At 41.9% G+C, this 22,967-nt stretch overlaps 1 protein-coding gene across 1 annotated transcript in view; it reads right to left on the bottom strand.

Annotated features, from left to right (window-relative positions):
• DNAH9 (dynein axonemal heavy chain 9) overlaps nucleotides 1-22,967 on the bottom strand; it is a 3,419,770-nt gene that overhangs the window by 3,152,670 nt on the left and 244,133 nt on the right. Inside the window, exon 4 of the mRNA XM_044069722.1 lies at nucleotides 375-505. Coding sequence (XP_043925657.1) covers nucleotides 375-505 — 131 coding nt within the window. The remainder of the gene's footprint in view (nucleotides 1-374; nucleotides 506-22,967) is intronic.

Raw genomic sequence — 22,967 nt, forward strand, 5'->3', positions numbered from 1 at the left:
CTTTAATGTACTATGGTAAAGAAGGCAGGGTTTGGCACCAAAAAGTTTTTAAATTCATTGTTTGCTAGTTAATATGGCATTCTGATGAAGTCCACATTAGTGGATGAAAGCGCTTAATGTTATTTTATTATTTTATGGTCCATTAAAGAAGTTTGTTACTTTTCATTCGGTTTTCATTTATTGTGCATCCGTTTGGTGATACCAGCTCACTTGTGCTACTGTTCCGTTGCCGTTTTGCTGATGTGAAGCACTAATCTATACAAAATGGGTGCATGAAGTGCCATTATGCAAATGAAATTAAGATCAAACAGATTGCCAAAGCTATATGCAAAGCAACACAACACTTTTTGAACAAAGTACCATGGAGTACAAACCTGCCATCACATCTGCAAACATGGCTTTAAAAGCAGGAAAATAGCTGCTCTGCACACGTTCCAAAAGCTCCGCCATCTTCTGTACTTTGAGTGCTCGTAGCTGATCATAAATACATTCCAGGTCTGCACATCTAGAAGAACATTATAACGATTAAAAAATACACTGAAATCATAAATACAAGTTATTAAATTCTGACATCAGATCATAGACGTGCCTACATAAATGTACTTGAAACTAAGTACTCATTTTAAACACCTCACTACAATAATTTTCAAATATTTGAAGTTTTAATTCTTTCAAATAACCTTACTTCTCAACTGTACCTCAATATGAGAAACTCTTCAGATGTTGAGTTTTAAAAATTCCATGTTCCATGCCCTTCCACACGGAAATAGTTTCTCACTCATTGCTAAGAAATGCTTTCACAGATATCGATGGTAAAATACATCGACTCATATTAATTCGGTAAAATAACATTTTGTAAGCATAAAGAAACATATTTTAACCTTTCTGTGAGACTTCTACTTGAATCTTTTTCCAAGTTTTCCACAGTACTGTTTCATATTTTGGAAGGTTGAGACTGTAGCCATAGCATATATCTGTGAAACAATAATTTGTGCTCACTAGAAGACATCTTTGCAAAACATGAGACAGCACCTGATTCTCCAGTTTGATGTCTTGATTTTTTTTAATGAAATTTTCAGATCCATTTTAGTCCTTGGTTCTCATTTATAAGTTGGGCTGCTCTTTGTGCACTGTATACATGCCCTTACATGCCTTTACTATATCCACACAGATGTTTAGCAGGTGCTCTGTTTAGTAACATCCCACAAACATTATAGGTTCATAGGTTCATACTAAACAATCTGCTCTAGGGCATTTATATGCCTAGCCAGAGTGTGTTTGGCTTTCGCCACCCATTTTAAATTAATTTTGCTATGCCCTTTTTCGAGGTTAGTATACTGTGCCTCTGTCCAACAGTGACACAGAAGTGATACCCGGGGTAAACCTACGATCCCCCATCCACTCATCAAGATTCCTCTTGAAGAGAGTCAATGAGGGACTCTGCCTAACCTGGACTGGGATTTTATTCCAGAGTGGGTTATGAATCTGTCCCTCCAGCATGTCCTATTTATTTCAGTGCTGAGGTTCAAGTCTCTCGAGCGCGTAGCTTGATGGGATTTGGATTTTCTGAGGTGCAGCATGTCCATTAATTCCGGGTTGGACATGGCTTTATACGTCAGGCACAGATCGCCTCTGAGCAGGCGGTATGCTACTGAATAGAGCTGGAGTTTCTTTAACCGTGCAGCATATGGCATCTGTTTGAGCCCTTTGATCCTCTTGGTGAGGTACTTTTGGGGTCTTTCCAGTTGTTGCAGGTGTCTGGTAAGGTACATCCCAAAAGGGGCATTATACTCAATTATGGGCCCGATGAGGGATGAGTAAAGAGGCACGATGACCTCCCCTGATCTAGATGTGAATCCCTTCATGATTAGGTGGGCTATATAAAATGTTTTTCTAACCACTTTGGCCATGTGGTTGTCAAATGAGAGATTGCTATCAACTTGGGTCCCCAGGTCCCTAATTACTTCTTCCGTACTTAATGGATTACCACTTATGTGGTAATTTGTGGGCACTTTTTGCCAAAGGGGATGACTATACACTTTTTGGCATTTAGCTTGAGGTCATGGCTCTGGCACCAGTTGTCTGTTTCTATGAGGCCCTTTTGGAGGATGCTTGTGTCGGCTGGAGAGTCGATTATGGCTCCCAGTTTGCAGTCATCTGCGAACTTGGTCAGCCACAGTCCTTCCGTGTTGGCCTGTACCTCTGAGAAATATATACCGAACAAGAGAGGTCCCAGGACTGAGCCTTGTGGGACGCCACTTGTAACTGGTTTGGAGTCTGACATGGCTCCAGCAATTCTAACCATGTGGGTTCTGTCCTTGAGCCAGTTTGCAATCCATCTAGTGACATAGGGTTTATATTTAAGCTGGTGAGCTTATCTATAATGCCCGAGTGGGGTATTGTATCGAAGGCTTTTGCGAGGTCCAGGTAGGCTGTGTGGACCACCTTCCCTCGTCAATGGCCTTGGTGACTGTTTCAAAGAAATCGACCAGGTTTAAGAGGCAGGATCTGCCCTTAACAAAGCCAAACTGGGTAGGATCCAGTGTCTGTAGGTCCCCAATATCTTTATTTATAAGGTCCATGATGATCCTTACCATAGCTTTGCAGACCAAGCTAGTCAGGCTTATGGGGCGATAGTTTCCAGGATCCGTTGAGGCACCACCTTTGTGGAGAGGGACCACCATTGCTGTACGCCACTCTTTGGGTACATATCCTGTAGTAAGGCGGAGATTGAACAGTAACTTTATGGTTGGGTTTAGCTCTTCTTGGAGTTCATGTAGGACGCAGCCCGGGACACCATCTGGTCCCTTTGATGCTGTGTTTTTTGCTTTAGAGAGGGCGGCTCTTACCTGAGCATCTGAGATGTCAGGGGGGCAGCACTCTGCTGGGATAGATATTTGCCCTTTTGGTGGGGGGGGGGGAGTTCGCACTGAACCTGTCAGCTAGGATGTTGGCAATGTCTGTGGGTTTGGTGTATTTTTTGTCATTTTGGACTAATTCTGAGCATATCTGGGAATTCCCACCCAGGTTCCTAACATAACTAAAGAAAGCCTTGTGATTATCTTTAGTGTCCTGTGCAATTTTTCTCTCAAAGCTGGCCTTAGATGATTTTATGAGTGCCCGTAGTTTTTTGCTAATACTGATCAGAGATGCCTTCCCTTTTTGGGATTTTGCTCTATCATGTAGTAGCTTCCTCCTTCTATTGTATAGTTTTGTTTATGGCTGGGGTCCACCAGACAGGACGTCTGCCTTTGGAGGATTGGGTCTTGGTTTTATTTGGGATTGTATGATCCATGCATTCCTGAAGGTGTTCATAGAATGCGTTTATAAAGGATTCTGCGGTCTGGGCCAGATTTTCCACAGGCCCGGGCTTTGAAGGATTCCACCTCGGTTTTGAGGAGTGTGAAATTTGCTTTAGAGAAGTTTTTCACTGTGGTTTTCTGGGCAGGGGTGGGGTCGGGATGTGAATATCCAGTGAGATTAGTTTATGGTCTGATCTTACCAGTGAGGGATACACTTCTGGTCTGGAGCATAGAGTCCCCATGTTGGTGATGATCAGGTCCAGCATGTTTTCCCCTCTTGTGGGAGTGGTAACAAATTGTTCCATAGCATTTGAGTTTATAAATTCTAGGAACCTTTGGGCTAGGGTGTTGGAGCTAGAGTAATGCTCCCAGTCTATGTTTGGGTAGTTGAAGTCGCCCAATATAATGGTGTTTGGAGAGACCTTTATATTTTCCAGTGTTCTCAGGAAGGCCGAGTGGAGTTCCTGGGTTTGGGAGGGTGGTCTTTAGCAGGCTATAAACTGGAAGGCAGTTTTACCCACTGTTAGTTGCACATGGATAGTCTCTGATGCTTCGTGCTGTGCCACCAACCTGGAGGTGTGGGTATCTTTGACAAATATTGATACTCCCCCTCCTTTTGTGGTTCAGTCCAAGTTTTGGAACCAAAAAACATGGTATGAGGTATAACCTGGTAGTGCTGGGGTGCTCTCGGGAGCCTTGAACCAGGTTTCTGTTACTGCACAGATATCGATGTTCTCCATGCTAAGGACAGTTTCGAGTGCATGCATCTTGAGGTTTAGTCTTCTGGCGTTGAGTAGCACTACTCTTAGTTTCTTATCCCTTGTGATACCTATGGAGGTGGGTTTGTCTTTTGAGCCTTGCCTAAAAAAGGCACTATGGGGGTAGCAAGAGCCTTTGCCAATATCCGAAAGCCCAGGGGTGATAGTTGCAAGCCATCCCTAGCGAAGCATCGTGGCTTGTCGAGCATGTCATCCAAGGCTGACAGGCATTGGATCCCCTTTGAATGACACCAATACTTAAGCCAATTGTTGAAATTGATCATCTTGTCTTCATATTGTGGCATCATTCTTGGTGAGGGTAAGATGCTACTCAAGGTCAGGGTCATACCGGCCTGGGCTACATGCTCAGAGAGCTCTTCTATGTCTGACAGATAGGACCCAGGAAGTTAGGATTTGGATAACCATGTGTGCATGCCCTTACTTTGTCCATACTGATGTTCAGCAGGTGCTCTATATCAAAAATCATCCAAATATGGCTTGACCATACTACTAACTGTCTGTACGCGCATGTTCTATGTGTGAGAAAGTCTGTGCATCCCATTCAGGATTAGATCCTCTTCCTTGTGCCCACTGCATGCTGTAAACAGCTTTCTTGTAACCCTGAAGTAGACTAAGTGGGTAAAATGAAACAAATAATAAACATTTAGGTGAACTGGCTTAAGATACCATAATGTGCTGTCTTACATTGTTATTTTGAATTACAGGTTCATAGATTTATACTAGGCTAATGACCACTGGAGCCTTTATATGCCTAACCATGCAACCCAAATGTATCCCATTGTGTTATTGTACCTTACAAGTTATTCTAAAGGTGGTATGTCAGCTGGGGCATGGTAAACTTAGCCAGCCAGCCAGAACCCTTGAAGTTGCCCTTCACTTCCAAGAAGTAGATGTCAAAGATAAGTGGACTGAACACAGAGCTCTGAGAGACTCTGCTAATGTCCAGCCTCTTTGTGGAGGTGGTTATCCAAATCCTAACTTCCTGGGTCCTATCTGTCAGTCAGCTGCCTATCAACCATGTTACATAGGGATTTATGCTTCATTCCATGAGCTTGTTTACAACGTCTGAGTGGATATTGTACCAAATGCTTTATCCAGCTCAAGGTAGGCAACATGCACTATTTTGTCCTCGTCCTTTGCCTTGGTGGCCTTCTCAAAGAAATCCACCAGGTTTAGTAGACACGCCTGCCTTTGATGAAACCAAACTGGGTGAGGTCCAGTGTCTGAAGGTTTCCTATGTCGTCGTATTTATTTATTCATTCATTTTTTTCCTGAGGTTTCCTATGTCATTGTTAATCATTTCGATGATAATTCTTCTGATGGATTTGCATATGAGACTAGTCAGACTAATGGTTTTGCAGTTCATGGGATCTGCTGATGGTCTGCCCATGTGTAGAGGGATGACTGTTGCAGTCCTCCATTCATATGACACACAGCATGTTCAGAGACTACAGGTGAATAGTGACCCCAGTGACCCTGATAGGTCATATTTCAGTCTATTTTGGATGCATCCTGGGATATTATCAGGGCCCATCAAAGCTATGTTCTTGGCTTTAGAAAGTGCAGCTAGGACTTGCTACCTATTGATTGTTGGAGAGGTTATGATAGATGGTATTTCCTAGGATTTGTAAGCCTGTAGATTTGCTATATCTCCTGGCACAGTGAATGTGGCTCCATTTACAACCAGTTAAGCACACTGTTGTGTGCTGACTTTGAGGTTTCTAACATATCTAGAGGCCTTGGAACATATCTTTACCTCACAGTTGGCTTTCTTGGACTTAATTAGTCCTCTTAGTTGTGTATTTAGTTTGATAAGAGAGTTTTTTTAATATCTTTGGGTGTTACTATTCCTTATTTTAACTATGACTTTTTTCTTTTGTTGCACAACCAGTTTAATTTTGGACTCCATTGGGGTAATTTGTTTTTAAAGTTCATTTCCAGCTTACTGCCAGTAGGTAACAGCACCAGTGACATGGTTGTATAGTTTTTCAGATTACTAGCATGTTCCAAACGTTTAGTCATGGCATTTGTTTACAAAATCCAGGAGGTTACACAGCTAAATTAAAATAAATGTTCTCTGGAAAACAAATGAGAAATGAAAGCAGCTTCAAGGATTCACTCACTTTAAAGAAGAAACTTTTGAAAGGTCATCACTGACATTTGCTAACAATTGACACGGTCACAGGCAATACTTTATGCATCAGAAGTCAGGTGTTACATGTTTGTGCCATTCTGTCACATGGTAGACATTATGACCAAGTGGTGCACACAAGTCTAAAAGCTGAAAGCTAGACTCAGTAGTAATCTTTTTGGTGGCTCTGCATCAGTAAAACTTCTAAAAAATGTTCCACATCTCACACCTTCAAAATAAGAGTATTACTAATTATTCCTGGTTTCTGAAAGGACACAAAAAGAAAAATCTAGTAAAGCTAGACTTTCCATTGTGTGATACCTTAAACCTCATGTATCAGAGGCAACACGGGGTATATGCAAACTACCCTTTATGGATGTCAGATATTTCAGCAAAATGGCAATTGAATGTCCATGACTTTTTCTTTTAAGCCTATTTATGGACACTTTCAGGCCAATAAAGCCAAACCCCTCTAGCTGTGGGCATGCATGTTTCTGCCTTCTTATGGCATCATCAGCACAGCATAAGAAGAAGGTTTGACTTTATTGGCCTGAAAATGTCCATAAATAGACTTAAAAGAAAAAGTCATGGACATTCAGAATTGTCATTTAGCTGAAACACCTGACATCCTTAAAGGGTAATTTGCATATATCCTATGTTGCCTCTGATACAAGAGGCTTAAGGTATTACACAGTGGAAAGCCTAGCTTTACTAGATTTTTCTTTTTGTGTTTTTTAACCGATTGTTTTTCCTGTGTGACCTTTCTACTCATTGTTTAGCTTTCTGAAAGGAGGAAAATTATGTGTTTACTAAAAATTCTAAATAAATAACCTTACTTGACAGGGAAGGAAGATAAAAAAATACTATTAAAGTACATTTTTGAAATAAGAGTAGCCTGTTTGCTCAGTCATGGCAACACAAAATCATCAGTTATTAAAAATATAAATCAAAAGGCCACCACACCAGAGATTGACTCAGTAACTGTAATTATACTTAACAGCCCAAATATATTAATTAAAACTTTTACTGATTTGCAGGGAGCAACGTGCTTTAATTTTAATGTTTAAATTAGCAGGATGCTGAGCAGCACTGTTCTTCATCTAAAGTATTCAAGAAGTAGAGACATTAATTCCAAGTGCTTCAAATACTGCAATGTACAAATGCAAATTATACTGATTTGTTCAAATTATATACCATTTCTTATTTAAAAATGGAATAAAGGCAGAGACAAAGTTTTAGATAAGAACTGATAGTGAAAACAAACATGTAAAAAATGTGTGTGTCTGTGTATATATATATATATATATATATATATATATATATATATATATGTGTGTGTGTGTGTGTGTGTGTGTATGTATGTATATATATATATATATATATATATATATATGTGTGTGTGTGTGTGTGTGTGTGTATGTATATATATATATATATATATATATATATATATATATATATATATATATATATATATATATATGTGTGTGTGTGCATATATGGCTAACCTGCAGTTGGTAGGAAACACACCTGATCAAGTGGTCTGAGTTGTGTTTTGACTGGTGGCATGCCCAGATGATCACAAAACTACAGTTAGTTTTGTGCACAAGATTGAAATACAACAGGAATTAGGGATGCATCATTTTCCTGTTGTGCATTTCCAGGGTAGTATATATAGAAATGCAGGAGTGTGGAGATTCACATGGGCTGGTCTCCTGCAAAATAATGGCACAACCTGAAAATTTGTTATTTTCCAAACTTTCAGTAGGTTAAGTATTAAATCCAATTTTACTTCAACCATTTGAGTTCTCAAACATTAGACATTCAGTCATATGTATTATATTTAATTAAGTTAAATGCTTATTAAATCAAAACTATAACTCACAATCTCAAATGGCTAATTCCTTGACTGATTTGAATACACAAACCACTAAAGCAAAAATTGTAGAAAATACACTCGATATTATAAGCACCATAAACAACCACAAAGGTTTACATGCGATTCCAAAGCAAAGGCTAAATACCACTACTTCATTAAACAAAACTAATAAAACACAGAAAGTGTGATTGTAAAAAACAACAAACAACTAGAACTACATATTCCAAAAACAACTAGAACTACATATTCCAAAAACATGTGGAAAATATAACAGTATCTCCAACTTCTACAATAAAAGTGCTACTGTTACACAAATAAAAGTAACAGTCAACTAAAAAAAACTGTAATCGCTGTACACAAACAACTTATAATACACCTTATAATGCACCAGAGAAATACAATCAACGGCAGAAAAAGCTTGGCATGCAGGGCTCCACCCCCCCCCAACTCCTGCTGTGGGACCTTTGCCTTCCACATCCCCTTACTTACATATACCATTGACTCCACAGTCATACACCCATGACTAATGCACATGTTGACAAACTACCATGTCGAGAATTTGTGAATTCTTCACAATATTTCAACAACAGCAACACTCAACAAAAACTACTTCCATATGTATATGTATGGCTCTACTTCACATTAACGAAAACCCAGCTACGCAAAAATGAAATCACGGAGACGATACTGTCAAAATGAATGACTCGATTGCCGAAACTATACCCAGGGTAAGCATCCACTCATCCAACATTCCAAAAAGAAACACACACCTCCCCACAAACTAAATATATCAACACTGGTATCACACTACAGTGAGGAAAAGGGCACATTTCCCCATGTTGGACAACTGGATACTTATTCTGGATAAAGTTTCTGCAATCCAGTCGTTTGTTAAACTTAGGTTTTGGGAATATCCTCTCAATTATTTCATTTTTTGGGTAACTAACTGGGTTTTTGTTAATGTGAAGTATACCCATATTATATATGTATATATAAAGACATATTCACATGGAGTCATGGAGATGTGATAGTAACCTGAGTTTAAACTAAATGAACCTTGCAGTGTTTCCTGTGCCCATCAAAAGGCTGGTATGAACTGCACCATTGTAATATGTTCTGTTAATGGATCCTTCATATACAAAAGAGCCAGGATGGTATTCAAGCATTCATTCTGTCATCCAATTCATAAGCAAGGGTATGGCATTTAATTACAAGGAATTTATAGTACCATTCTACTCAGCCCTCATCAGACCCATCACTGAAGACAATGCCCCCTTTGGCATGTACCTAACCAGCCATTTACAACAGTTGAAATGCCCTCAAAGGTTCCTTACCAGGAGAATCCAGGGTATGAATACTCTGGCTTACACAGACCACCTTAAGGTCCTATGGCTGTACTTAGTCTCCTACAGTTTACTGAGAAGTGAACTATGACTAGAATACAGGGCATCCTCAGATCCAGCTTTGATGCATCTCTTGCACATCTGCAAAACACACAAACATCAGCAACACTAGATCCAAGGACCTCAGTTTTGCCTGCAATATAAATAGAACATGTTGGAGGGACCAATATGCATCTCAAAGAATCCCAGTGCTGTGGTATAAGCTCCCCATCTATAGGAAGCAGAGTTCATTCCTAACCCTCTTCAAAAGAAACCCTGATTCACCCCAGTCTGTCCTCCATGTCTCTGATGGACAGAGGTCTACAGTAAAGTTCATAGGTTCATAGCAGGTTATTAGGCTAGTGGCTCTAGAGCCTTTATAAGCCTAGCCATGTTAATCCCAGATTGCCCCAATTAACCTTGGTTAGATGGATGTACTTTACAAATCAGCACTGACTACTGCTGTCCATAAGGGACATGGGTGCCACCCCAGCAGTGAACTTGCTGTCACCCATCTATTTCTCCAGGCTGCACTTGAATAGGGTCATTGAGGAGCTCTGCTTCACATGAATTAGAAATTTATTCCAGAGCAGAGGCAATCTATGGGAGATGCACCCGTCTCTTCAGCATGTTCTGTTAATGTCACTCACTGGCAAGGCTGAGATCCCCTACAGCGAGTGTGCCATTTGATTTGCAGATGTGCAGCATTTCAATCAGGTCTTGGTGAGAGACTGCCCTGTAAGCTACATACAATTCATCTCTCAGTACTCTATATGATAAGGTGTACAGTGACAGAGCTTACAGTCTATCCACGTAGGCCATGATTTGGAGGCCCTGCTTCTTCTTAGTCAGAAGCCTCTGTGGTATCTCCAGTTGCTGCAGGTGTCTGGTGAGATACATGCAGAAGGGAGCATTGTACTCTATTAATGGTCTGATTAGGGTAAAGTGGGGTTATAATATCCTTAGACCTGAATGTGATGCCTTTCCTTATGAAATATGCAATGTAGAAGGCTTTCCTTACCACTGTGGAAACCTGGTGGTCAAAAGTTCAGATTGCTGTCGACCTATGTTCCCAGATTTCATACCACTGGGTTTGAAATTGGAGGGGTGCTGTCAATATTGTAATTAGTGGGAATTCCACTTTGTCAAATGGGATAATAGTGGACTTTTTTGTATTTAGTTTTAGACTGTGGCTATGTTAACATCTCCTATGTCCTTGTTGATAAGGTCCATGATGATACTTTCCATGGCCTTGCAGATGAGGCTGGTTAGACCTATGGGCCTATAGTTCCCAGGGTCGGTTGGTAACCCCCCCCCCCTTTATGCAAGGAAATTACTGTTGCTGTGCTCCATTCTGCTGGTACAAAGCCAGTTTTCAGGTTATGGTTAGAGAACAGCAAGTGGGTCTGCTAGATCTTGTTTTAGATTGCTTAGTAAGCAACCTGGGATGTTGTCTGGTCCCACTGAGGCAGTGTTTTGGCCTTGGAGAGAGCAAATATAACTTGATATCTACAGATACTAGGTAGAGAACTGGTGTCAGGTATGCTTTGGGGTACAGTTGGTGGAGATAGAGTGGTGAAGTTTGTGCTAAATCTGTCCACAAGCAGATTGGTAATATCCTCTGGTATAGTGTGAATGGTACCATCTACCACCAATTTAGCACAGAGCTGGGCATTCCCTTTTAGATTCCAGACATAGTTAAAGAATACTTTATAATTGTCCTTGGCTAGGGATGCTATTTTATCTTCATAATTAGCTTTAAAGGACTTTACAAGACTTCTGATTTACTTGTTCAATCTGTGGAGGGAATTCTTCCTCTGCAGAGGCAGTTGCCTCTTGTTCTTGGACATAGGTTCATAGGTTCATACTAGGCTATCTGCCCTAGGGCATTTGTAAGCCTAGCCAGAGTGTGTTTGGCTTTCGCCACCCATTTTAAATGAGTTTTACTATGCCCTTTTTCAAGGTTAGTTTACTGTGCCCCTGTCTAACAGTGACACAGAAGTGATCCTCGGGGTAAACCTACAGTCTCCCATCCACTCGTCAAGATTCCTCTTGAAGACGGTCAGTGAGGGACTCTGCCTAACTTGGACTGGGATTCTATTCCAGAGCGAAGGGAGCCTCTGGGTTATGAATCTGTCCCTCCAGCATGTCCTATTTATTTCTGTGCTGAGGTTCAAGTCCCTCGAGCGTGTAGCTCGAAGGGATTTGGATTTTCTGAGGTGAAGCATGTCCATCAATTCCGGGTTGGACATGACCTTATATATATGTCAGGCACAGATTGCCTCTAAGTAGGTGGTATGCAACTGAGTAGAGCTGGAGTTTCTTTAACCGAGCAGCATATGGCATCTGTTTGAGCCCTTTGATCCTCTTGGTGAGGTCCTTTTCGGGTCTTTCTAGTTGCTGCAGGTGTCCGGTAAGGTACATCCCGAATGGGGCATTGTATTCAATTATGGGCCTGATAAGGGATGAGAAAAGAGGCACGATGACCTCCCTTGATCTAGATGTGAATCCCTTCATGATAAGGTGGGCTATATAGAAGGTTTTTCTAACCACTTTAACCACGTGATTGTCAAATGAGAGATTGCTATCAGCTTGGGTTCCCAGGTCCCTAATTACTTCTTCTGTACTTAATGGGTTACCACATATGTGGTAATTTGTGGGCACTTTGTTTTTGCCAAAGGGGATGACTATACACTTTTTGGCATTGAGCTTGAGGCCATGGCTCTGGCACCAGTTGTCTGTCTCTATGAGACCTTTTTGGAGGATGCTTGTGTCAGCTGGAGAGTCGATTATGGCGCACAATTTGCAGTCATCTGCGAACATGGTCAGCCATAGTCCACCCGTGTTGGCCTGTACCTCCGAGAAATATATACAGAATAAGAGAGGTCCCAGGACTGAGCCTTGTGGGATGCCGCTTGTGGCTGGTTTGGAGTCTGACATGGCTCCAGCAATTCTGACCATGTGTGTTCTATCCTTGAGCCAGTTTGCCACCCATCTAATGACATAGGGGTTTATATTTAAGCTGGAGAGCTTATCTATGATGCCCGAGTGGGATATTGTATCGAAGGCTTTTGCAAGGTCCAGGTAGGCTGTGTGGACCACCTTTCCCTCGTCAATGGCCTTGGTGACTGATTCAAAGAAATCGACCAGGTTTAAGAGGCAGGATCTACCCTTAACAAAGCCGAATTGGGTAGGATCCAGTGTCTGTAGGTCCCCAATCTTTATTTATGAGTTCCATGTTGATCCTCTCCATAGCCTTGCAGACCAAGCTAGTCAGGCTTATGAGGCGATAGTTACCAGGGTCCGTTGAGGCACCACCTTTGTGGAGAGGGACCACTGTTGCTGTACGCCATTCTTTGGGTACATATCCTGTAGTAAGTCTGAGGTTGAACAGTAGCTTTATGCTGGGGTTCAGCTCTTCTTGGAGTTCATGTAGGACACAGCCCGGGACACCGTCTGGTCCCATTGTTGCTGTGTTTTTTGCTTTAGAGGGGGCGGCTCTTACCTGAGCATCTGAGATGTCAGGGGGGCAGCACTCTGCTGGATAGATATTTGCTCGTTTAGGGGGGAGGAGGGGGAGAAGTTTGCACTGAACCTGTCAGCCAGGATGTTGGCAATGTCTGTGGGTTCAGTGTATTTTTTGTCATTTTGGACTAACTCTGAGCATATCTGGGAGTTACCACCCAGGTTCCTAACATAACTAAAGAAGGCCTTGTGATTATCTTTAGTGTCCTGTGCAATTTTTCTCTCGAAGCTGGCCTTAGATGATTTTATGAGGGACCATAGTTTTTTGCTAATACTGATCAGAGATTCCTTCGCTTTTAGGGATTTTGTTCTATCATGTAGTAGCTTCCTTCTTCTATTGTATAGTTTATTTATGGCTGGAGTCCACCAGACAGGACACCTGCCTTTGGGGGATTGAGTCTTGGTTTTATTTGGGATTGCATGATCCATGCATTCCTGAAGGTGTCCATAGAATGCGTTTATAAAGGATTCTGCTGTTTGGGCCGTATTTTCCACTGGCCCGGGGGCTTTGAAGGATTCCACCTCAGTTTTGAGGAGTGTGAAGTTTGCTTTAGAGAAGTTTTTCCATGTGGTTTTCTGGGCAAGGGGTGGGGTCAGGATGTGGATATCCAGTGAGATTAATTCATGGTCTGATCTTACCAGTGAGGGATATACCTCAGGTCTAAAGCATAGAGTCCCCATGTTGATGATGATCAGGTCCAATATGTTTTCCCCTCTTGTGGGAGTGGTGACAATTTGTTCCATAGCATTTGAGTTTATAAATTCTAGGAACCTTTGGGCTAAGGTGTTGGGCTTGAGTAGTGCTCCCAGTCTATGTTTGGGTAGTTGAAATCGCCCAATATAATGGTGTTTGGAGAGACCTTCATATTTTCTAGTGTTTTCAGGAAAGCCGAGTGGGGTTCCTGAGTTTGGGAGGGTGGTCTGTAGCAGGCTATAAACTGAAAGGCAGTTTTACCCACTGTTAGTTGCACATGGATAGTCTCTGATGCTTCGTGCTGTGCCACCAACCTGGAGGTGTAGGTATCTTTGACGAATATTGATACTCCCCCTCCTTTTGTGGTTTGGTCTGAGTTTTGGGGCCAAAAAGCATGGTATGAGGTATAACCTGGTAGTGCTGGGGTGCTCTCGGGAGCCTTGAACCAGGTTTCTATTACTGCACAGATATCGATGTTCTCCATGCTAAGGAGAGTCTCGAGTGCATGCATCTTGAGGTTTAGACTTCTAGCGTTGAGTAGCATTACCCTTAGTTTATTTTTCTTTAGTCAACATCAGTTTCTTCCTTTTGTTATACAATCTGTTTTTACTAGATGCCCACCAAGGTGGCTTTTTTTTTTTTTTTTTTTGGGAGGGCCTGGTATTAATCTGGTCAGGTAAAGCAGAGTCTATACAGTTGCTAAGATCATTATACAGGGCATTTGTGTACATCTATGCATAGGAGTTATTACTGCCTGTGATTGTAGGGGGTATACAACTTTTTATATTTTAACTTAGTAGGTTGCAGTTTTCTTTGGAGAAGTTCCTTCATTCTTTTTGCTCCTTTGGGGGTGTGAAGTCCAATACTTACTTCAAATGAAACTGATTTATGGTCCAACCTTACCAGGGAGGGCATCACACAGGACATAGTGCAGTGACCACCTTTGTTGGTGAGTACTATGTCAAGGGCATTAGAGCCCCTTGTGGGAGTGCAAACTATCTGTTACAGAGCATTTGCATTGACAAAGTCCAGAAACCTCTGGGTGAGCATGTTTGAGCTCATGTATGTTACCCACTCAATGGAGGGATAATTGAAATCTCCCATGACTAAGGTGAGTGACTCAATTAAGTCCAGGTAGGTATTGTACTTTTCTTGGTTCAGGCAAGGGAACCTATAGCTAGCAAAGATGTGGTAGGGTGTTTTGTCTGTAGTTAATTGGGCATGGAGTAATTAGAGAGAATCATACTGTTTGACCAATCTTGAGGTGTACTTGGCTTTAATGAAGATGGCTACACCTCCACCTTTGGTTCTTTCATGGCCATTCTGAGGTCTGAACATGTGGAAAGCATTGTAGTCTTGCACACCTGGGGTGCTCTCTGCGGCCTTGAACCAGGTTTCAGTAACTGCACAGACATCAGCATCTTCCAAGGTTGAGGAGTGCTTCCAGGGTGTGCAGTTTCATGTGTAGACTCCTAGCATTAATCAGCAAAACCTTGAGTTTGTCTCAAGTAGATTTTGCTATGTCATTTTCACATTGCCTAAAAAAGTCCCTCTGAGGGAGGCAAGCACCTTAGCCAGTATCTGAATGCCTAGGGGAGACAAGTGCAGACCATCTCTGGCAAAACAGCGTGCCTGTTGACCATATCTTCCCAGGCTGACAAATACTGGATCCCCCCTGGAATGACACCGGATGCTAAGCCAATTGTTGAAGTTAATCATTTTTCTTTATATTGTGGCATCATCTTGGGTGAAGGTAGAATGCTGCTTAGGGCTAGGGTCATACCTGCCTAGGGCACAAAATCTGAGAGTTCAGTCATGTCTGTCTTCATATAATCCAGGGAGGTACGTCTCATGTCATTCTCCCCAACATGGACTATGTCAGAGTCATAATGGTACTTGTTGTTGAGTGACGTAAGTGCATGCATGATCTGACAGATCCTGGCACCTGATAGGCAGCTGATTGTGATCTTTTTGTCCAGCCTGCTGAGGTGGACATCTGTGTGTCTCACTATGGAGTTTCCTATGACCACGACATAAGGTTTTCAAGTGCTTTGAATTAGGGGGCTTATTTGGTGAGGCACTAATATGTATGTTGTAGACAGTGGTTTCTATAAATGTTGAGGTGTGTGCAGATAATTTCCATTCAGGAGGTCTCTGATCTTTTGGTAGACTTTTAATGAATACCTCCACATTTGTGGGTTTATGTGTTATATCCTGAACTTGTGTCAGAGGTGAAGTGCATGAGCTGACAGCCTGTTTGATGTCTTGTTTTTTTGTTATGTGAGAGGACTGTTTTCATATTGATGGTGTAATTACATATTTCTCACATACAGTATTTGTTTCAGGACTAGGTGGTTGTCAGTATACATGAGGCAATTACTAGATTTCCTTAGGATGCCCAAGTCAATCAGACTGCCCAGAGAAATGGTGGGAAAGTGAACATACATAATGGCAGGTTTATACAGTAGTATTGTAAGTTACATCAGTTTATGATGTAGGGATAACAGAGGGGCTTATTCTTTTGACAGTTTAGGGTGAAGAGCTGTAATTATGCTTCTCAGTGTGGAGCTGAGTTGCCTGGAGAGCAATAGGAGACTTGGGAGGGTTCTACTGACAGACATCTAAGGAAAATTTAGGTTTACAGGTTTTTGCATCTATACAAGGCAGCGCTAACCCCTATTGTGCAATATGCATCTATGTGCAAATGTGAGGTTTAAATGGGAAAGCCCCAGACTGAGTGTTTCTCCAGCAATCTCCAACTCAGATGGAACTTGAGCTACACACTTCTGCCACAAGGGTGCAGGGAGGCCCTCTTATTGTAAAGGCCCTGTACCTCTACTCGGTCTCTGACAGACTTCTCAGAGGTTACTGCATATCCGCAAGTCAAGCTCCACTCAAGTAACCCACACAAGCAACCTCAACCTGGTCTGTGACATCAGCAGGACTTGTTGGTAGGACAGACTTGTGTCCCAGTGACTTTCCCCTCTGTGGAATAGACTCACAACTCCATGTCAAGCAGAGTACCTCATTAACCCTTTTTAAGCACAATCTGGATAACTAGATGGGGAACAGAAAATACACCCCTGGGATTCCACCTGTGTCCCTGCTGGACACGGGCATCAGGTGCTGACTTGGTCGAAACATGGGCTAAATTCTTGGCTAGGCTTGTAAGGGCCCTCAGGGTCAATAGCCTAGTAACTTCCTATGATCCTAAGATGGTTGGTTTAGAGCACAGTGATACCAAATAGTCTAGATTCAGCAAGTCTGAATCTACCTTACACTATATAAGGCAGTAGTACAGAATTTCAAAGTGTAGAAAAAAATGCAGACACAATCAGCAATTCAATATATACAGCAAACAAAGTGCAAAACAGGCTTTAAATATACTTATTTTTCAGTGGTTTGCAGTGGATGCCTTATATTTCAGTTTAGATGCACTCCAAATCTCTGACTAAAGTCACCAAACTCTGAACAGCTCCGATTAACTTGGGGTAAATTAATCCAGAACTAAAATACCCCTTTCCCCTCCACATAACCCTTAACTACCTCTTAGGCATCCAAAAACGTCTGGGACAAAACTGGGTTGAGTTGCATGGCTAGGTTTGTAAAAACCCTGCTCTGGTGGTCATTAGCCTAGAATAAACCTAAAAACCTATAGTGTCTATGAATAACCACCTCAGTGGCCATAAACTACCTTTAACTGAGTCACATGCATGCCACTTCCTGGAGGCAGGGCAGCTCTACACTGGCCACCTGCCTCTAGTGAAGATCGTTACCCACCAATGACTATCAAACTTTGGATATTTAGTGTTCCTCAGCAGCCCTGAAGTAACCCAGCCTCCTTATCAGTGATATGCATAGGACATCCACTGGCACTTCAACATGGATCTTCTACTCTATCTTATAATCACTTCTTAAACCGGTGCATTAGGCCTTCATAACTCACATTCACACAGTGGAAATTCTGGGCTTTGCACCAGCACTGCACATACCATTTCAGCAAAACAGAGCCAAGCTATGTCTCACAACTTTCAATTCAGCAGTCCACAATCATACTACAATGTTACCGCATCAAGGTTTAGTGTGTGTTACTTGACAAATTGCAGCCTGTCAAGAACAGAAGACAGCTGTCATGTCATAACAGAAGAATAAAGATGCAGACTTAACATCTATATGTCTTTTGGTCTGTATATAGCTGTAACTCTAAATGCAGAGGAATGGAACACTGCAGAAACATTAAACTACATGATAAACCAGGTGGGTAAAATCATGGAATAGCCACGTAAATTGTAAGCACAAAATAAAGAGCCGTTTCCGGAGAAGTCAAAATGAACAATGGGTTGTAATTTTAAGTTCAAAAAGCTGAGGTGCAGTACACTTTATATTAATTTTCTAACTGGGTAGAGCTATCCCACAACCCTGAGTAGGATACAATGGATATCAGAGAATGAGATAATTAACAAATGGTTAAATGGGTACGTCAGATGACCAAAAATGGAACATTTGTCAACTCACACATGGAAAATACAAAAACAAAAATAACCAATATTAAGAATAATACAATACAACAAAAATTAATGATTTAACATCTGTGGCGCTACAGGAGTTAAGGATGTAGGGTGGGAGTGACCAGTCAACACCTGTTTGCCCCTGCTGGAGGCAGGAACCCTGCCCAGTTTGTCATGCACAAAGCCCTGCAGTGACACAGGACTAAGGCTGCAGCATATGGACTGGGAACATGCACTTGATTCTGACATGCTATGAATTGCAATAGCCTTCTAGTAGACATGTGCAGGAGTATGTGCAGAGGAAGGTAGACTAAAAGTAATGCAAGCCCTTATGCACGTGAGCATGCACATCAGTCAAAGGGTAATGGAAGGTTCATAGGTTCATAGTTTCATAGATTAGTACTAAGCTAAGTGCCCTTGCAAGGCTTTTTAAGTCTAGCCAATTATCCCTTGTGAGACTCAAACCCTGCACCTTGTGCTTGAAAGGCAAACACCTTAATCATTAGGCCACCCTCCCAACCCCTTAGGGTTGGGAGGCTTAGACTACTGATTAGAAAATCATTATGACTGCCTGGATGATGGCTGTCCCCATCTGGCCCTCACCCTAAGGGGAAAGAATAAGTCAGTCAAATGTGAGTGTGCTGATAGAGGACAAGAAATGGGAATAAAAAGTGTATAAAAATATAAAGGTTGACATACTTGTAATGAGTATCAAAGGCTGCTCAATGAGCTCCTTTCATGTGATATACTTGAATCATGTGCGTTGTTAAGGTATTCTTAAGCAAGCTTTGAGTTCTGTGGCAGAAGTGGTGAAAGATGACTGGAAATGTATGATGTGATGCACCTCCACTTTTCCTTCCATTCCATTCAGCGATGGTTGTGTGTGTGGGTATTTGCGTGTGTGTATAGAGTGAATGGAAGACCAAGGGATCACAGCTATGTGGGAAAGAGGCAGAATTCAGTAACAGGCTGAGTGAAGCTTCCAGCTGTCTTTCAATAAAACATATAGAAAAGTTGCATTACTTGTGTTAAATGTAATTATTATTTTCGAAATGATCAGAATGTAAAATTATGAACCACACAGAATATTTAATTACTTACAGTGAAAATGCAGCAGGAATACTAATAAGTGCTTCTCAAATTTTCAGTGTTTAGAAGGTCAGTGTCTTAATCTTACTCCTGCCCATTATGCAACTTTGGAAAAAGGAAGCATTACCTTCAAAATTAAAGCTAAACAGGGAGTATATATAGTCTTGAACGCTCTTTAAGCTAATTTAGCAGCTGATGAGCTCCAGTTTATGCCTTGCTTTTGAAGTGTGCACAGCGGATTGTAGCACTAAAATAGAAGCTCAAAACTCTAACTGCTATCTGGACTTACAAGGTAGAGATGGACAGAATTCAGTAATTCTTAGGCTACATTTACCATCAGAAACTAAAAGCCCCAGTAGGAACGACAGTCTAAGGATATCATCAGGTAACAAGCACATCCAGAAGGAAAAAGGACCAGGGAGAGGAGGAAGGGAGTGAATACTGCAACAGTGAAAAGGACGACATCTATTGTCATGGTAAGACTTTACACAACTGTACTATGTCCTTCCACATCACTGCTGTAGCATTCTTTACAATAGGGAGAGTGTAATAGCTCAGGAAAAAGACTGGGAGGAGGAAGGGCCAGCAGATCCCTCTAGGAAGCCATGAAGAATGGCCCTGGTAAAACGAGCTCTGGCCCTACAAATCATACCCAACTTATAGTGCTTGGTAAACGTATGCACAGAAGTCCAGGTAGCTGCCTCAAGAATAGAATTAGCATCCAAACCCCTGAAAAAGCACCATAAGAAGTCACAGCCCTAGTTGAATTAGCCTTAACAGCAGAAGGATGGCTCTTCCCATGAAAAAAATAGCAAAAAGAAATAGCTTTAGATTTCCAAGAAGAAATGGTTTGCTTGGAAACAGCCAAACCTAAAGACCTAGGATGAAAAGAAGCAAAACATGTTCAGATTTATGAAAAGCTGTAGTCTTATCCAAATAATATCTGAGTTGGCTATGCAAATCCAAGGTGTTCAAAACCTAACTAGCAGATTGTGGAGGAGGGAAAAAGTAGGAAAATAAACAGACTGATTAAGAGACAACTTATTAACCACCATGGGCATAAAAGAAGGATTAGTACAAAGGGATACCCTATCCTTATGAAAAACTAAAAAGGGAGGAACAGCCATAATGGCTTGAAACTCAGAAACCCATCTGGCAGAAGTAATGGTCAAATTAAGAACAGTCTTCCAAGAATAATACTGTAAGGAAGCAGAGGCAGCAGGCTCAAAAGGAGCCTGAGTCAATTTTTCTAAAACAAAATTAAGGTCCCAGGAAGGAGGAATGGGCTTCCTGGGAGGCCAAATGTGAAGGATGCCTCAAATCTAGAGGCTAAAGGGGGAGATAAAGGCAGACAAGCAGATATAGCTGATAGGTGGACCTTAACAGAAGAATATGCCAACCCAGCATTGAGCAATTCACACAAATAAGTGAGAACCAAAAGAACATCTACAGTAAGTGGATCCAGGTTACAAGAAAGACACTAAACAGAAAATCTCTTCCATTTGGGCAAATAAGATTTTTTTGTTCATATGTAGGTACTAGACTATTGGCCCTAGAGCTTATATAAGCCTAGCCAAACGGTACCCTGGCTTTTGCCACCCAAGAAAATTATTTTCCTGTGCCCCTGTCAAGCAGAGCCACAGAAGTGGGTTTCCTAGCCTCGTGTAGAACTTGAAGCACGTCCTCAGAAAGAAAATGTGTCTGAAGAGAATCAAAATCCCATCACTCACAGCTTCATTTGAAGAGTGGACAAATGGGGATGGTTGAGAGAACCTTCTTCTTGTGGGAGTAGGCCCACCCTGTGAGGTAACTTATGATGATTGGTCTTGGCTAAATGCAGAAGAGGGAACCAATGCTATCTGGGCCAAAAGGGAATCACCAGCAAGATTTTGGGAGCATCCTGCTTTATCTTGAACAGGACCTTTGGAATGATAGGAAGAGGATGGAAGGCATAAGGAAACACCCCCTTCCAAGAAAAAGAGGGGGCCTGAGGACATGGAACTCTGACACAAAATAGAGGAAGTTGTCTGTTCAGAGGGTAGGCAAATAGATCTGAGAGGGGTAGGGGGTTGAAAAGGAAGCCCTGGGTTGAGACAACTGAAGAATCCACACTGAAGCTTCAGCTTGAGGCATATAAGAAGAGGGACTAGAAAATATAAAGGGTGGTAATGTTGAAGCCAAACTGACTTTAGAAACCACTGGAGCTCTCTCATGTGAACCTTGACCAAAGGAAGCATAAGAATGATGGAAGCCATGTAACCCAGAGCCCTCAGAAACTCCCTGGCTGTAATGGAAGCCAGAGGAAGAAGAGATTGAAAGAAAGCCTTGGGAGGAGGCAGGGATGCCAGCATAGGGAAAGTCTGGAGCCTGCACCCCAGAAAAGTATGAGCCTGAGAAGGAGTGAGGAATGATTTTTGGAAAATCACAGTAAACTCCTGGCTTTGCAGGAGCGAAATAGCAAAGTGAAGATGTTGAAGTAAAATCTCTGGAGAGGAGGCATGAAAGATCAGGTCATCCAGGTAAGAAAAGACCTGTATCCCTCTCAACCTGCAGAAAGCAATCACATGAGCAAGGCATTCAGACAGTAAAGAGGCCAAAGGTCAAAGCAGAGAACTAAAAATTCCAGGAAGCAAAAGAGAAATGTAAAAACTTCCTAAAAAGGAGATGAACAGGAATGTGTAGATAAGCATCCTTGAGATCCAGGGAAACTAGAAAAGCCTGAGGAAGTAGTAGAGGAAACGATGTTTGAAGAGACAGCATCCAAAAGGAAGGGACCTTCAAAAAGGTGTTTAGCTGAGAAAGGTCCAGAATGCGTCTCCAGGTGCCCTCTTTTCTGAGGACCAAGAACATTTTGGAGTAAAATCCCTTCCAAATCTGAGGAGTTGGAACTTCTTGAATTGCTCCTTGAGTCAACAAGCCCTGAAGCTCCTCTGGAAAAAAAAAGGATAGTTGTTCCTGAGTAGGCTGAGGAATGCCAAAAAAGGGGAAAATAGATTTCCAAATCATGTAATAACTCTGGCGAATTATGGAAAGAACCCAGGAGTCTTGGGTGATCTTTACCCAAATAGGAAGGGACAGCAAAAGATGCAGGGAAAGAGGAATGTGACTGAGAAGAAAAGAACAGTCCGACAGTATCTGGCTCGTCAGGAAAAGTAGGCTTCTGAATAGAAAGATTTTGGGTAACCTTAGCAGGGGGGGAACCCTTCTACCACCCTTTTTACCCTTGGGTGGAGGATGACACTGTCTACTGACAAAGGCAGACTTGTTAGGATAATTCCTATGAAACTTGGGAACAGGTGAAACAAAAATATGCTTCAACTCTTGTAAGGCCTTACCCTTTTCATGACTTAAACAGCTCTGCAACAGCAGCACCAACACCAAACAAATGCTTATTATCCAGGGGAGCTTCCATAAGTTTAGCCATGATATCATCAAGCAAAGGCTGAAGCCTGAGCCAGGAATACCTCCTCAGAACAGATCCAAAAGCAGCAGCCCAAGATGAAACATCAGCTGCATCACAGCTGCATTTCATGAAATGGCGAGCAACTTGGGAGGACATCCCTAACAAGGCAAGAGCGGAGGCCTTCCATTCAGAATCAGGAAGATCTGAAATGGCATGACAGGCCTGACAGGGAACAGCCAAGACATAACTGGTCATATGTGTCTGACAGTTCACAG

This window comes from Protopterus annectens, chromosome 4.part0 (genome assembly GCF_019279795.1).
Source record: "Protopterus annectens isolate FY-2018-M chromosome 4.part0, PAN1.0, whole genome shotgun sequence".
NCBI classification, from domain to species: Eukaryota; Metazoa; Chordata; order Ceratodontiformes; family Protopteridae; genus Protopterus; species Protopterus annectens.